The sequence below is a fragment of the Apaloderma vittatum genome, unplaced genomic scaffold (genome assembly GCF_000703405.1).
Source record: "Apaloderma vittatum isolate BGI_N311 unplaced genomic scaffold, ASM70340v1 scaffold7566, whole genome shotgun sequence".
Lineage (NCBI taxonomy): Eukaryota > Metazoa > Chordata > Aves > Trogoniformes > Trogonidae > Apaloderma > Apaloderma vittatum.
In genome coordinates this window covers 20,842-37,990 of record NW_009721227.1, presented here as the reverse complement: position 1 = coordinate 37,990, position 17,149 = coordinate 20,842, and the positions used below count along the sequence as shown (strand labels likewise).

At 37.7% G+C, this 17,149-nt stretch overlaps 1 protein-coding gene across 1 annotated transcript in view; it reads left to right on the top strand.

Moving 5' to 3' along the window:
* Positions 1-16,922, top strand: part of ATXN10 (ataxin 10) — a gene marked incomplete at its 3' end in the record, with an annotated part of 28,678 nt that extends 11,756 nt beyond the window's left edge. Inside the window, exons 4-7 of the mRNA XM_009871298.1 lie at positions 1,555-1,635; positions 7,274-7,439; positions 13,490-13,598; positions 16,753-16,922. Coding sequence (XP_009869600.1) covers positions 1,555-1,635; positions 7,274-7,439; positions 13,490-13,598; positions 16,753-16,922 — 526 coding nt within the window. The remainder of the gene's footprint in view (positions 1-1,554; positions 1,636-7,273; positions 7,440-13,489; positions 13,599-16,752) is intronic.
* Between the last annotated feature and the right edge of the window lie 227 nt (positions 16,923-17,149).

Genomic DNA, 17,149 nt, shown 5'->3' with positions numbered 1-17,149 from the left:
GTCCTGCATAACTCCAGTTATTATGCTGCTTTTCTTTCGCAGCTCCAGATAAAAACCTTTGCTTCCACTCAAATCCTTGAAAAGTAAAGTCAGTTGTTACCACTTTGCAGGTTTAACTGCCGATGGCTTATATGCTGTGAATTGTTTGTTCAGGAGGTGTAGAAGTGTTCTCCTTGACTGCCCTGCTCATGGCTTGATTCGGTTGTTGTGACTGAGTCTGCGCTGCTCAGTTGGAATACGTATGTGCTATTGACTTTGGGAAAGTCCGTAGGCTCAAGTTTGCATTGGGGGACTCTTGGATCAGTGCTGCACTGCTCAGAATGCCAATTTTAAGTTGATGCTTCCCTACCCGCCTACTATTTTTTTTCCTTGAATGTATGTACAAATATCAGTAAGAAAAAAAAGCACAGCACAAAATAACTTTTCTTCTCCCTCCCCCTTCTTAAAAATGTCTAGTTTACAGTAACTGAATCAGATACTGGCTAAGTCCACAGTTACTGTCAGAAATATAATACGTATTAATCTTTTGGACCTCTTATTCTCCTATTTCCCCAATTGTCATTGAGTATCTGTCCAAAAAATACTTTCTTGTGGCTGGAAGCCATGTGATCTTCCTGTTAGCTCTGTAATGGATTATGGATACACAAAACAAAAGGCTGTCAGCAGAGTGAAAAGTAAGGAGGAGGTGGAAGGAATATTGAAATAGCTTGATTTTAATATTTTAGCTATTCTTTCTCAGTAGCTTCAACAGCGCTGAAATTTGACCTCTAATTATTTTATATTTAATAGGTAGACACACTGCTTAAAAAAATATATAATTTAGTATGTTTATACCTATGCAGCATATGTAACAATGTCAGTACTCGTAGGAATGCAGCTTGAGGAGAAAAATGTTTTTACGTCCTTTATTTTTTCCCATAATGCTGAGAGTACACGTCTGGGTTGAAATTAAATGACTAGTGTCTGCTATTGACTGCTGTGAATGGTGCTTGGAAAAGTGATTGGTGTAAATATTGACATTAACACAAGGGTCGACTGACCATAACTACCTGCCTTGTTGAGCAACGAGTTAATTTGGTTATCACTTCAGGTTCCTGTTACATAAGGAGAGTAATTTTTGGAAGTTGAGAACAGTATTTTGCTGCCTTGCATCTGATGAAGGAGTTTCCGTTGCTTTGATGCTTTGTTAGAATATTTTTATTATTTTAAAAAGTACGAACTTTGGCTTTTTGCAGAGATGTATAAACAATTAGAAGAGTGTTTTGTTATTTGAATAATGGTCTGCGCTTTGTGTAACTTGGAAAAGACTCCAACCAGCTTTCCTTCAGGCATTTAAGTAAAAGTGTGCTGAACTGATGGGAAATGGCCATTGGTGTATTAGGAGAAATACTGCAGAACAATGCAGAATTATTTTGTGACAATTTGTATCTATTAGCAGATAGGACCAGAAGTATGTCACGCAGTCATCTACAAGTTAAAGTAACGAGCACCATTTGGGGTATATGCAGATGCTGGTTTTTTAGTACTGGTAACACTTTTTCTTTTTTTCTGTAGGTTCTTGATTGTTACAGACCATTTGCTGAAATGTCCAGAGTTGGTGAAAGCCCTCTATGCCAAACTGAGCAATCAAGAAAGGTAACCCCAAAAACCAATGTGGCTTTTAGTATTTAGCATTCCATATAGAGTATCCTGTTCACATGATTGAAAAACTGTGTGGTTTCATAGTTGGCACAGAATCTCTAAATACATGTTTCTATGTCAGTAATGGTTTTAAATTGGTTGGTTAACATTACAGCTTAGCCACAACTGGCAGTGATTTATGTAGGGTTGCAGAATCCAGATTGGCGCCATTACTTGGTAAAGAAATACTAAAAAAAAGAAGAACAAATTAAAAAAAGACAAGATTTCATGTCTGTGTCTTGATTTCATAAGAGCACCACACCCTGCCATGTTTTACAACTGTATTTGAAGCGTCCTCAACTGTTCATACTCCTGTTTTAATTACAAGAAATTAAAAGGAAACCTTTACTAAAGTTGGAAGTTTGTCTAATACTGGTTAGTAGAACCTAAAAAAAGTAGATGTGCAAATGCCTGTGTGTACTTAATCTTTTAATTTTTCCATTACCGAGAATATAAAATGCTTTGACAAACCTTCACCTTGAAAGAAATTAGCTAGTTTTCTTTCAGGCCTTTGAATAAATGTGTGCTGAATTGGTGGGAAACAGCCATTGCTATAATGTGAAAAATGCTTATTTACAATTGCTTTAATGCAGAATTGAGGAAGAGAAAAAATATCTGTTAGAATAATCTTTGGGAAACCCTGTACTATAATACTTTAGCTCCTCCAACTGCTTGAAGATGTTGTCATCTTGTCTGTGTATTCAGCATGGCTATTTTGTTCCCCCTTTGCCTAGGGAAACTGCAAGGTCCCTCATAGTTTTTTGCAGGTCAAAGACAAAGGAGTCCCTTAATAGTGTTTTTTTTACCTGTTTTTTTTTGCTGTCACTAAAGCCACAGTGTTATTACAAATAGGGGTACAGATGCTGATCAGAGATTATAAAGAAACAAGTGATGGCAGACAAAGAGTATATGATAGTTTGAGAATGACAGATAATACCATTAATAGGTATGGGGTGGAAAACAAGGGATGGGAATGGGAAATACTGTCTTCCTCCTCTATTCAGGTGGACTGAACAGGAATGAGTACGAGTTCTGTGCTTACTGTGCTTGGAGGTAGGGGCTCCTTAACCAGTTAGCGGGAAAGACTGTTTAAGTGAGTGAGTTAGATTTAATTCTTTTGGGGCTGTCATGAATGGCAGTTTGTTTGTATGTTTGTGTAATCCCCTTCAGGACAGGCAGGACTGGATTAGGATGTTGTATTTAAAGCAATAGATGTAATCAGTTTCTAGAAAAGATTCAGCTGGATTTGTTGCACACGCTGTACTTCAGACAGTGATCAGTGACCTCGAATGAAAAGCTTTTTGTATAGACCTTATATGGGTGATCACATGCAAGATGGCTAGTCACGGCATATCCACAGAATCTATTATCAATCCCAGGAGTTCTGCAAATCAAGTAAGCTCAATTAAGTTTTTTCTAAGTCATAATCACAGTACAATTTGTTATGAATTTGATACTGCTTAATTTACTGTCAAGCATATGGAAGTCGTGTAGAAATAGTCCTTTTGCATCTGAGCTATAAAAGAAAGCCCTGCAATGGCATCTTCCTGTTAACGTTAGCATATTTAAGAAAGCATTCTTTTGAGATATATGAGGAGACAAATCCAATTCAGATAAAAACATCTTGACTCTCATTAACTGGAGAAAAAAATAACAATATAAACCAAAAAGCATAGGGAATTCGTTGTTTCAAAATGAGACGAGGAGCCTTCACCGCAAGAGTTGCCGCGTTGGGTGTCCAGTAAGGCTGACTGAGTCATATAAATGAAGAAAGGACAGATGTGGTATTGAGGTGTCTGGGGAAAGCAGCTTGAGCTCATGAATATATGGTAACCCTCGGTCACAGTATTCTCTATGATGCGCACTAAATACGGTTACTTTAAATGTATTTACTGAAACGAAATTAGCTATGCTGAGGAAGTTTGCGAATACGTGAGTTAGTGGGAACTCTTAAAGTTGGCAGTTGCCTTAGATAACCAAAGTATACGCAGTTGCATAACCGCAGTTATTTGCGCTATTCGCAGTATTTGCACTATTCAAACTATTTCCTGTAATTGAAATCTAGTGCATTTGTAATGCAGTGGCCATGGTGCATGCTATGAAGTAGTTCTTGTTGTAGAAGTGGATCTGGAATCTGGATTTTCAATTAAAATAAAATCCCTCACTTCTGGACAACTTTCTGTTCCATTTCCAAACAAATTTAAGCACTTTGGTGTTACATGTCTGAGTTTGCAAGTGGCCTGAAATAAATACTGTGATAATATGATGGGGTTTTTTAATGGTAGTCTGGCTTTGAAAAGGGCGTGATGATGTGACAATGCCTGCTGTTCCTGTGCAAGTGATTATTGCAGAAACATATGGAGACAGTATTGCACAAAAGATTGTATGTTCTTGAATTCTTTGCTAGATTTGAGATTTCTCTACACGTGTGTGCAGTTATTTGGCAAAAGTATTTTAAAAAACTCTACTTTGCTTTAATCCAAGTTAGCCTTGAGCGTAGACAACATAAGTTAATGCCTTGACAGTGTTGATTATGTTGTAAAATCTCAGAAAACATTGCATCTATCTTGTTGCTTGCTCAATTACTTGTGCCTTACTTCTGATTTTTGTGTTATTTTACGTGTGGTGGTCTCAGTGAGTGATGTAGCCATTGATCCAGCCAGGAAATGGGCGCTCAAGTGGTATAAGTGGCACCACTTCTTGCTTATGTTCAGCTACAGGGCTGTTAATGGCAGTGTTGTGGTGGATTTTTGTTCTTGGTAATGTCTACAGACACAGAAAAGCTGTAAGTAATCTTAGATTACAGTCGTTGACAAAATTACCAGTTTTCATGGAGTAGGATGCTTAGAAGTCTTGTTCGGAGGTGAAAGAATGGAAGTTTTAAGAAAGGTCTCATAGAACCATTGCTCTCAGTGAAGTGTTCCAGGAAGGAAAAATCCCAGTCACTGAGAGGGAATGCCCCACGCATCTGGGAGTTGCTAAGAAGTTATAAACAAGGCACGCTTAATACAAAAATTGTTTGGTCATAATAAAATTAATAGAATTTTACAATACTGTTTTTAGATAGACTTAGCAAGGCTTCACTTTATTTTGTAAAAGCTTTCAGATTTAAATTGCGCTTTAATGCCGTAGTGTTTTTGCAGAGTGTAGGAGACAGCAATGTGTTTTACTGATGATTGCAATTACTTTATAGTAATTGTTCAAAGCTTTTGTCAATTTGGTCAGATTCAGAAAGACCTAGTTTAAATTTGGCTAGGGGGAAAAAAGGTAAGAAATTGACAAAACATGTTACTAAGTGGTGCCTAAAGAAGAGGAAGATGCCATTTATGGCATGATCACTACCAAACAGAAATATAATTATAAATATATTTTGGGTATTGAAGTGCGTGTTCTAAAACTTTATGATGAGACATGCTGGTACTAACAGTCATCCTATCTGTATTTAGCTATATAGGCAAACAAGGAGGAAGAAATTCTGTCATCTAAACAGTAGTTTTAAAGAAATGAGCAAATTGCATTGAGTGGGAGAATTAACTTGGGAAAATTCGGGTGAGTCTTGGAAGAAAACTGAGAGAAACAATAGAAGAAAGGAATGCGAGGGAACTTGCACCAGAACGAAAAGTGTTGCTCTCAGGAAATTTTTGGCTGAATGGCAAGACTTGCTTGAAATTCAGGGGAAAGATGGACATATTCTGAGTGACTGGGCCTGGAAGAAAACACAGGAAAACAATTTCAATGTGAATGCCTAAAGAAAACAGAAAACTTAAAAAGAAGTTACATGCAGGTGGTGTTTTAATGCCACTCCTGTTGCTCTGTGAGGATTGTGGTTATATGAAAGGGCACCTAGTTAATGTTGCAAGAGGAAGAATAATGCAAGAAATTTCCCTATTGACAACAATTTCATCTCACTAATACAGATTATGGAACCGTGTGGTGATTCTCCAGCTTCTTTACAGAAGGATTTGTTGTCATTTTTAGACATGTATTATTTGGATTATTGGTGTTAAAATAGCTGACGAGAGTTCTGTTATATAAGAGAGAATATTTTAATGGGATAATTCCTGTAATCATAAAATCTATGAGCTGCCTGGTTTCTTAGCTGAGCATACCCTTGGAAGGCTCTAAAGCTGGTAAAAACTGGCGTGCAAAATCTAGCTGTGTATTGGGTATCCGTGCATTTAACTTGCTTTTTTGGGGTCTTATGCCAAACGTTGGGTAACTGGATCCCATTAGTTTGTTGATGAGCAAGTGTGTGATGCCCAAGTTGTAACGTGCAGGACAAAGAGAACAACTGGTCTGTGCCCGTGCTGTCTTATGTTTGTAAACGAAGCCTGTGAGAGAGGTTACTCATGTTTGACAGCCTTCTATCTGGAGTCCACCCTTTCCCAAATAATGTTGAGCACGTTTCTGTGCTACTGCGTTCAAAAAGCTTTTTGTCCCTATTCAGATAATCGCTTAATGCAGCTGTATTAAGGACATTGAGGGTTGAGTTTAGTGAGAACTGAGTAGCTGTTATGTGATTAATAGGGGTGGGTTCTTGGAGGTTAATAAAGCAGTGACCGTACTTTTCCATAGAAAAAGACATTTCTCTTCCCCTTGTGACAACCTGCTTGGTAATTTATTTTTTTAAAAAAAAGAAGCAGTGCTTGAATTATTCCACATGTTTAAATGTTTGTCCTTCCATCTGAATTGCAAATATTTCAGTGAAAGAAAACCCTGAGCCTGCTCTTGAATTCATTCAATAAAGAGCGCTTTTTCAAATTGAGAGAATTACAGCGGGACTTTACTAACCCACGTGCTCCTCTGTGCTGAAGTTGAACAGGGAAGCTGCCACGTTCAAGTCCTGATTCTACAAAATACTCCCAGATTGCCCTAATAACCTGAAAGGGTATCGGAAATAAAACTACATTAAAGCTGCTAAAATAAATGACCCAAGTACATTTTATAGAGCAGCTTTGTTATGTATCCACTTACTTACTGGTTTAATACACCAAGTCACACTTACTGGATATATGAGTAATTAACTTGGATTTACTACAGTCCATCTAGTGGCAATTATAAAAGAGCTGTAAAGAACTGAGTGTGCGTATCAATTTTTATTTCCCCTGTTTCTGCTCAGAATTGGTTTGTGGTTGAGGAGGGGAATTAGCGAAGGACTGCGTGCAAGGCAAGCGCTGTGAAAGGCTGTTATTTTCAATGGGAAGCTGTCAAATAGTCTGTGTTTGTTTTGCTGAACTTAACAACAGCTTTTAAGAGCTGTTTCGGTGGAAATCTTAGACATACAGAATATACAGTAATGTTATGTTAGGACGTAAGAAATTAGAAATTGAAATAGACTTGAGAAAAATATTGACTTGACTGTCTGGCCAGATTGTATTAATTGAATGGCGAATTAATGGTGTGCAGAAATAAACCAGTGAACAGGAACTGATGCCAGCATTCGTAAGACTTTTTGATTTTTAAAAATCATCTCTGTAACAAGCATAATAATTGTTTGTATCATTTTTAAGAGCTGTATCTGCTTATTCTACTGCTAATTTGATAATTCTATGTTGCTAGTGATTTTGATTAACAAGTTGTTTTCTGATTGTAGAGTTACTTTATTAGAGCTCATGATGGCAGAAGTAAGTGAGAACCACGCAGTTACCAGTGAAGAGATGAATGTGTTCCAGAGACATGCTGACTTCCTTGCAGGCTGTTTCCAAGAGAAATGTGAAGCTGTGCTCAAGTTAACTTCTGCAGAAGATGGAGAAGATGAGGTATGGCTGATAAAAACCATTACAGTACTAGAGTCTGAAGTGGTGAATCTCCATTGCCACAATTACCTGTGTGGCGCTTGCATACATTCCCAGTTTTATTTATTTTGGGAAAGCAGTGACAGAGTTCGCAGCAGAATCTATACGAAAGCAGCACAGTTTTGCTTTTAATTTGTGAATGACAAAAGATAGGGTACTTTGAGATAGAAATAAATCTACCACATTGTTAAAGATCTCCATTTAAAAATATTCTAGTTGTCACATGTTTGGATGTTTTATTATGTTCTTTCTGTTGATCAGTTCCGTAATTTATTTGGCTTCTGAATTATATTTTGCCTTCCAATACCTGAAGGAAAACTACAGAACGGCTGGAGAGGGACTGTTAAAAATATCTGAGGGGTGTATATCAAGAGGAAGAGGACAATCTCTTTTCAGTGGTGCCCAGCAACAGAACAAGAAATAAGTTAGAACATAGGAAGTTCCACCTCAGCATGAGGAGAAACTTCTTTGCTGTGAGGGTGATGAAGCACTGGCACAGGCTGCCCAGAGAGGTTCTCCTTCTCCAGATACTTCCAAAACCCGCCTGGACGCGTTCCTGTGTGGCTGCCCTAGGGGATCCTGCTCTGGCAGGGGGGTTGAAGTAGGTGATCTCTAAAGGTCCCTTCCAACACCTAACATTCTGTGGTTTTAAATTGAAGGAGAAAAGGTTTATACTGGATCTTAGGAAGAAATTCTACAGTACAAGGCTGCCTGACTCTGAAATAAATTGCCTGGAGAAGTTGTGGATGCCCCCTCCCTGGAGGAATTCAAGGCCAGGTTGGATAAGGCCTTGAGCAACCTAATCTAGTTGAGAGACATCCCTGCCTGTGGCAAAGGGGTTGGATTAGATGATTTCTAAGATACCTTCCAACCTAAGCCGTTCTGTGATTAAATTACAAATCAAAACTTAAAATATTTATTTTATTTATAGATTGAAAGCAGAATCTCTTTTTTTTTTCCTTAAAAATGGGGTAAAAATGGCATAGTTGTTTGAGTTTTTTTCTTCTAGCAATGCTAAAGTAAGTAAATCTTGGTTGGAGTTTTTTGGTGGCTTGTTGGGATTTTTTGGTTAAAAACCCACCAACTTAAATAACTGATGGTAACTTGATAATTAATACATCATTAGCGTCTCAAATGATAGTTCTTCAAAAATGTATTTGGCTACTTGTAAGGCAGATGTTCCTGATCTGTTTGGGACCTGGAACATCAAGTTCTAATAATGGAGAACTGTGTTGGGTGTGTGTGACTGGCTCAGTGCAGGGGAGCTGGCTGAAATGCATAGTGATCCTCCCTATAAGCGAGGGCTTTTGTTTCTGACTTTTCCCCATTTGCTCGTAATTTGGGGCTCTGCAGTGCACCTTGTGTGGCTCTGGCAGGGCAGTAGCCCTAGGACCAGCTAGTGTCCACAACATGAAGTTGCAGAGCTTGCTGGGCTCTTTGTGGCAGATGGGTCCTTTCTCCCGAGTCCCGAGACAATTGTTTCGACTCCAGTCCGCTTGGAAGAAATCTGTCATTGCTTCAGACTTAATGAACTGGTTCTAATTGAGGATGGTCACAATAAAGTCCATTTGCAAGCTAAATAGGAAGGCTTTTATGGGTCACAGATGGTTTGTGGATTGCATTTTGGGCACCTCTGATGCAGAGCTGAGTCCTGGATGGCCTTATTGTATCTCCTCCTTATGAAATATCCAAGAGTTGCTGGCTACTTGCCACACCATATAGTGCAGTTAGGAGGTTTAAGCCATCTAAGGGTAGAGGTCTTTTCAAATAATCTGGTGTTCTGTTTTTCCTCTTTCTTTCAACACTCTACTTGAAGATCTAACAGTGCCTTTGGGAATACAGGAAGCAGCAACTTGCACCATAACTTGCAGTGACCTTATTTGTGCTGGGTTAGGTCACTGTATTGTGAGCAGGCAGTGCCAGGTCATATTGGTCTCAATTCTTCATCTTGCTCGTATAGATAAAGTTTTAATGTTTTCAGCTGATTTAGGGGTGAGTTCTTTTGGTTTTGTTCTTAAAGACAAATAGCCAGAAGATTCAAAGCCTGAGAAATCTAATATGTTTTAGTCAAACACGGAGTTGGTTAGTACCAGATTCTCACTAATTGATCATGCTTAGTTGCAGAAGTGTAATTAACATATTGTCTTAATAAGATATTTTAAAAGAGTCACATCTAGTTTGTTACTTGCCAAGTGACCACCACAGTGGTATGTTGAAATTGTGTTACCTCAATATACATGTAGTTGGAAGCATTTTGTTGTTAAAACAAAATTGACCTGTAATAGTTTTGTTTGTAGAAACTCTTGAGAACAGCTATCATAACTAATATATTATCAAAGTGCTTTCATATTATATTTAATATTGTAATATTACATAGTGTTTTACTTGCCAATTTTGTTTGTTTGTTTAAATAGGCACAGAAGTTTTCAATGTAGGTTGAGAAGTGTTATAAAAATACAACAAAAAACAATTTATGAAGGTTTGGTAGTTGGATGCATTAAAAAAAAAAACCCCAAAACCCAGCCACACAGCAATCTCTTCTTATCTGTCCAAGAAGCACAGATTCTTGCCCCCTGCCCTCAACTGCTTTATCTAAGTTATGTTAGAAAATTTAATTGACTACTTCTGGAAAAGTAATCACCTTGGCCATAAGACGACTTACTTGTACTGAGGCAATTCTATCTTCCTTCCCCCATCTCTCTCTGCCATGCTGTTTTCTGTTTTTCTCTTCTCCCCTCCCCCACCCCACCCCTTTTTTTTTTTTTTTTTTTTTTTTTTTAAATCCTATGTGGTTACTTTCCAAGCATTCTGTGGTTTCAATTCTTGGAAAAAAACATTTGTTTGTGCCTAGCGGAAAGAGGTCTCTGTCCAACTTGAAGGTGCTGGGACAGCACTATTGAGAATGTTACTGTATAACTTGCCCTGCTTGACACTGACTTTTTATCCTTCTCTCTGATAAACATGATGTATAACAAGTTGAGTATCGCTCAGCTGTTCAGTGGGAAACATGGTTCATTCAATAAGCACAAAATAGAAGTCGTAATAGCTGAATAAATGGAGAGCAATGTCAAGAATAGTCTTTTTAATGTGTGTATATTTATATTGTGTATAGACATCTATTCATAAGATATGCTTGCCGTGGGAAAAAAGAAATTTCATCTTAAATTCATAAAGTGTTCCTTTTCTTACCTGAAATTATCAAAATTTGGACCAATTTCTCCTCACTTGTATAAATATTTTAGCTTTTTTGTAATAGTTGTATTTAACTGAAGAAAATGCAATTGTGCATGTAGAGTCTGTCATTAGAAATGCTTTAGGCAACATCTGTGATTATTAAACTAAACTTTGCCTGGACTTTCTGTGGCCCTGAAGTCAAGTGCCTTGGCCAGAATGTGTCTGTACTAGTAAGTTGTCCTAGACTCCACAACTGTAAGGCTGCCTTTTGGGAATAGTCCTTGAACTGGAGTCACTCCCAAAAAGTTGTCTGCATGTCCCATCCACTGTCTAATATGTAGATACTGGCTTTTTTTCCGCAGGGAGCCACAGGTCTTGTAGCTTCCATCTCAAACCAATGAAAAACTAATCATATGCTTCTGCAGTGCTTAAACCAGTGTTTAAAATAGCTTTTCCATTATAAGCCTTACTTCAGCTTCAGTTTGCTTTCACTAGCTTTCAACCATACTTGCAAAATAAAACCCTTCCCAAGATTTTAAGTTCTTGTTTCATCTCTTTAAAAGGAACATCTTTTCTGAGTCTCTCTCAAAATATTTTTATTTAAAAACTCTTCCATTGTCTCCTTATTTACTTTTCAGACTATATGTACATCAAGATAGCTGTCAGATTTCAAAATACTAGTGTTTGAATAGCATCTTGTTACTGAACCTAAAGTAGCGTTCCGTTTTATTGCCTTCCTTTCATATGAGTGAAGGGTGAAAAAGAAATAAAAGGTTGGGGCAGGAGATGGGAACACAACCAGAGGTGTATAAACAGCTTTTGTTCTCAAATTCGGTTCTCAAATGTAGATAAGAACTTACTGGTTCTTTTTAGTGGTCCTTATATGTTCCTTTTCTCAAATCTAGGTGGAGCAGTTACTGAACTGAGCCAAATGGTAGCATAAGAGAAAGGGAGAGGTGATAGTTTATAATCCTGGGAAGAAATATATGGGAGACAGTGAAGGAAGGCATTAAAAAATAAATAACATTGGGAAAGGAAAAGCCCCACATAGTATCTGCTGCTACAGAGCTTACGCTGTGTGTTTGAGTAATAGGGTACACACAGGCAACAAGGGCTGTTACACCTTACTGCTGTTGTTTATAGTTGCTTATTGATACTTTGCTTTATGGCTGTAAGGTGTGTAACCCCTTCTTGTGCAAAAGTAAGTGGTAAATGCATGAGTTGAAGAGGTGTTTGATTAAGCTACTGTCTTGTAACAATACAAAATGGCTTAGACATTGTAAATACAGAATCACATAATTGTATAGATTGAAAAAGACCTTTAAGATCATGAGTCCAGTCATTAGCCTAACACTGACAAGTCCTCAGCTAGACCATATCCCTAAGCACTTTGTCTATATGACTCACAGGGACTCCACCACTGCCCTGGGCAACCCATTCCAATGCCCAATAATCCTTTCAGTAAAGAAATTCTTCCTAATATCCAATTTAAACTTCCCTTGGCACAACTTGAGGCCATTTCCTCTTGTGCTGTCGTTTGTTACTTGCTTGAAAAGACTAATCGCCACCTCTCTACAGCCTCTTTTCAGGTAGTTGTAGAGAGCAGTAACATCTTCCCTGAGCCTCCTTTTCTCCAGGCTGAACAACCCCAGTTCCCTCAGCCACTCCTCCAAAGACTTGTATTCTGGACCCTGTCTCTGGAATACAGCTGGTGTATTCTTACTTTGTAACAGGACAATACCCAATGTATTCAGAGGCTATTTTGATGCAGTTGAAAGCAGTTCATTGAATAACTTGGAGCAAGACCTGTACCTTCATATATCTGTGTGAGGAAAAAAAAAAAAGAAAATACAGCTTTAGGACTTGGACCCTGTACCAATGTGTTGTTTTCAAGGAGCACAGGAAGGAGCAAAGAATGAATATAATTGTACTTCTTAATTACTAGACGCTATTGTTGATTGTTTCAAATATGTTATTTGATTATATGGATTCACAAATACTACACTTGTTGGGAAGTAAACGTTTCTTCGTTCTGGAACAGACAAGGCAAGAATAGTTACTGTGACCTATGTCTGAGCCTTCTCAAGGCTACTTGCAGTTTACATACCACACCTTGTGTGGAAACATCTTGCATTCACAGCCCATTTCTTGAGCAATATGTGGTGTTCCAAATTATGCCATACGCTCTTCAGGTAGTTTCAGTAAGTGTTGGATTGTCATTATAAGCACCCATCAGTGTAGTCTGTAAGAAAAAATAGTTCTCTGTCTGAATAAATAATATGCAAATAAAATTGTGTGTCTCATACCTAACCAAAAGGCTGCATCTATGAGTCCAATTCTATTTACCCAAGAATAATGTAAATTCTAGCAGCCAAAGTTCATTTGACCACAGAACTTTACAGAATTCCTGCGGATAACAAATTGGTGTCTTGCAGGCAGTGTTTGTGTCTTCAAAGTGGGACGCTCCTACTGAATAAACTCAAAGAAAACATTTATACAGAAATAATTTTCTCAGCTAGTAATTTTCTGCATTTCTGCTTTTGGAAGCTACTGTGTTTTTGTTAAAATTTTATCCTTTATGGCTCTGTTTTGGTTTCCCCATGATTTTTCAGGGCACATATAACACTAGTTGACTGTAGAAAAGAGATTATTATAGTAAAATATGTTATTGTTATTGTAGAAAGTTGTCCTCGTTTTATACAAATTTATTCCTGGCAGTTTAGAAGACCTGCAAAGAACCTGAGGTGCAGAGAGTTCCTGTCCTCTGTTTAGATTGTCAATTTTATGTTCTTATGTTTTCCTGCATGAATCATTTTCAGAAATACAATTTTCATTTTCAGGAAGCCCTGGTTACAATTCGTCTTCTTGATGTTCTTTGTGAACTTACATCAAAAAACGGACAGCTAGAACACCTACAGGCTTTGCCTGGTTTGCTTGAAACCGCCATAGGTGAGTTGAAAAGCCACAAGGTTTATTAACTGTTGGCTTGGTCCAAATCGTGTTGCTCTGTGAATGAAAGTGTGTTTTTCACAACTGGTGGTAATCATGATCCTGACCTTTTAATAAAATAAATAAATGGGAGATTGAATTAATCTACATTTTCAAATATTTGATTTGTTTCTGGAATTTTTCTGCTTCTCTACTTGCTCTGTTGGCTCCTATTACCCAACAGAGCCTTAATTCAACTGTCAGCAATGTGCTATTTATTCAGTAAGAGTTGTGCAAAGGACAGCTGCTTCCTATATTCCTTCATTGGCTGAATGTGCGTGGAAGAATTTCCTCAATAAGTAGAAAACGGACTTTTCCATGCCTGTTCTCCAAATTCCTGAAAACTGAAACTTCATATAATCCCAATATTCTTAACCAAATTCAGTGACTTTCAAAGGTCAGTTTGAAAGAAGCTTTCTTCTGCTAAGAAACAACAAGTGAGAGACGGTACGCAAAGAAAATTAATCCGTGATAGTCCAAAGAGAGAGGGAGGGGGAAGTACATGTATAGTGACTTTCTGAGACCCTAGGCCACCATTTTCTGAGAAAATTGTAAAGTTGATGGATTTTAAAGGGGCTTTTTCCTTTTTGGCTAAAAAAAAGACTGAAAAAGCTGGCTATTAACTACGACTATTTTGAGATGTGCAGAGGGTCCTTGTTGTAAAAAAAAAACCAACCAAACAAAAAAATCCCCCACAAAACAACCAACCAACCAACTAAACCTCTATTTTTTACGGCAAGTTTGTAGTTTTATTGCTTACACTGAGTTGGCTAACAACAAGATCTGGTGTGTGTCTGTGTTTTGAAGAAACTGGGTTGTGCATTGTCTCACCTCAATGCTTGTCTGAGTCTTTCAGTTTAAACGTGAATTCAAGGAGCTGCAGATCAATTAAGTTTAGAAGGCAGCAGGCTAATCCTCCTTTCTCCTGCTGTGCTCAGACTGACTTTTCTCTGCAGCTGTTTCCAGACTAATGAAACGGGTGCGGGCCTAGAACATTGCTACCGCGTGCATCCTACCTGTTTCCCACATGCCCTCATTTAATTTATCCACTCTTAGATTTTCTCGTTAAGACTGCCTTTTGGCTACAAGACCCCTTTAATCCTGGATTAGCGAAAAGGGCGAAAAACTGTGTTGATGATGTGTTATATCACCTTCAGTGTTTAGTTCTGAAGACCAGGAAAATTAAGGATAGGTAGCACAAAAGATTTTAATCTGATAGAGCTTTCAGTGAAGTAGTTCTTCTCTTCAGTTTATGTCACGAGAAATTTCCGTGAGGAAAGTACTAAGAGATTGAATGAAAAATCTGAAAAATATTTGAATGATCTTCTAAATATCAGCGGAATGTGCTTTGCTATTTTCAGTAATTGTTGGATTAAATTAGACAGTGATACTGCAGTGTTTAAAATGTCTTTAGCACCATTAATAGCTTGATTGCACAACATTTAGGGAATATCATCAGGAAGGTAAATTGTCCTTTGGATCGAGGGGCATTTTGGAAGAATTGCTCGTTGGGATAATGGGAGAAGGACAGACTGAGGCAATGAGAGAATGGCAGACTCCAGTTGAGAGAATGGGTGACGTTCTGGGAGCTGTTGTGATGTGCAGTGTTAGAGAGGAGCACTGTTCTCTCTGCATGGAAGGTGACTGTTTTTCTTCCACTTTTTCTTTTATTTCTCCTTCCAGGGAGCCAGCACTGCTCCTTGCATTTTTGTCCACACTGTAATAAAATTTGAAGAGTTTTATTTACTTTTTTTGGTGTTTTTTTTTTGTTTTAGTTTTTGTTTTTAATCCTTTCATTCAGGGGTCCCTGTTAAGGGCAGGCAGAATTTCCTCTCAGGCATTTGTGTCTGGGAAAATACCAACATTATAAGGCAGCGAGGCACTCAGATTTGAATGCCATGAGAAGGATGTGAGATACTGCTGTTTTCTATGAATTTACAAAAGAAAAAAATTTACATGAAAGAAGATTGTATTAAAAGCTGGTTTATGATGACATTTTTTAGGAGCAATCAGGATATTGAGTGCTTTTCCCCTAGATCGAAATACAAACAAATAAAAGTGGTAGCTGTCGTATTGGAAGTCTTCCAGTCCCTATTGTAGTTTCATATTAAAAAAAATGCCAAAAATGTAGTTAAATTATTATCAGCACAGAAATATTTTGACCTATGAAGTTTCTTTCAATTGCAATGAGTTTCAAACCGGGAAATCTAGTGCCCATCCCACAATGGATGCTGTCACATCTAGAGCAGAAGGAGCATAGGTCGTAGTTACTGCCCTGTGCTATAACCTGGTTTTGCTGTGTCTTTATTGTTAAAATGTAAATTGCATGAAGCCTCTCGGGGCGGATGGCATGTATTAATATTGCAGGTTGCTTAGAGGAGAAATACTCCTTAATTTTAAATATAGGCACATCTTTAAGTGAATTGGATTCTCAACTGTATGAGCTCTCAGGTGTTCACGATTGCAACTTTTCTTCTGGGTGTGGTCCCTTTGTGGAATGTTGTTTTCACAGATTTTTGTTTCCCTTCTCCCTGATTTCTCTCTGGAGCAGTATAGAAAAAATTCTGCTTGCTGTAAACTAACATTTTACCATACAGGATCATTAGTATTTCTTAGTTGACAATATTACAGCAGAGAAAGATTTGTCAAGATGTGTCAAGGTGCTAGAAGTCCTCAAAATCTTTTCTTATAGTGGAGCTACAAACAGACTTGAAGAAAAAATATCCGTGATTAGTATGTGTTTTTGTGATAAGTTTGAACTAAAGGAAGTTTTCTAAAAAAAAATTTTGTTAGCAATACATTTACAGTGCCAGAATCATCAACAGCCTACAAATTCTGACTCTTCAAGTAGGGACCAATAGCATCAGCCTTCAGACCTTGTGTCAGAACTATGTAAGTGTGTGTGAAAAGGACGCAAAAATGCCTTCTGACCTTGGGATGGCCTTTTATGGTTTTATAGCGCAAATTAGGAAAACTTTGACAATTCTTTTGATACAATACTGACTATCTGAAATTATGTTGATTGACCTTGAACCTAACAATTGGTAGTAAAGCTCTGTGCAAAGTGATACTAATTTTCATGTGGTAATTAATTAAAATGTTCTTGTTTCTGTAGATTCCCTGAGATTGACTCATCTCGCTGGGAGACAGGCTGTAAATATTTTCACTGCCACACATGCTATGACAGGGCAGGAAGAAATTTCACATCCAGCTGTGGATTTTAAATCTCATCTCATTCGTTTGATTGGAAATTTGTGTTACAAAAATAAGGAAAATCAAGACAAGGTAAGTTAATACATTTTTCTGGCAGAACTCTGATGTGAACAGATGTGTATGCCTGACTGTGACTTTACGCGTGAAAGTATATTGTTGATCTACAAACAGAAGTTAGAACTGGTCATGTAAAGAAGGTAAATATTTTCTTATTGTTTTTGAATTACAGTTACATTAGCCTTTTAATAACAGTGTAATGTGTGTCTATCTATACCTTTAACTTTGATCTTATATAATTC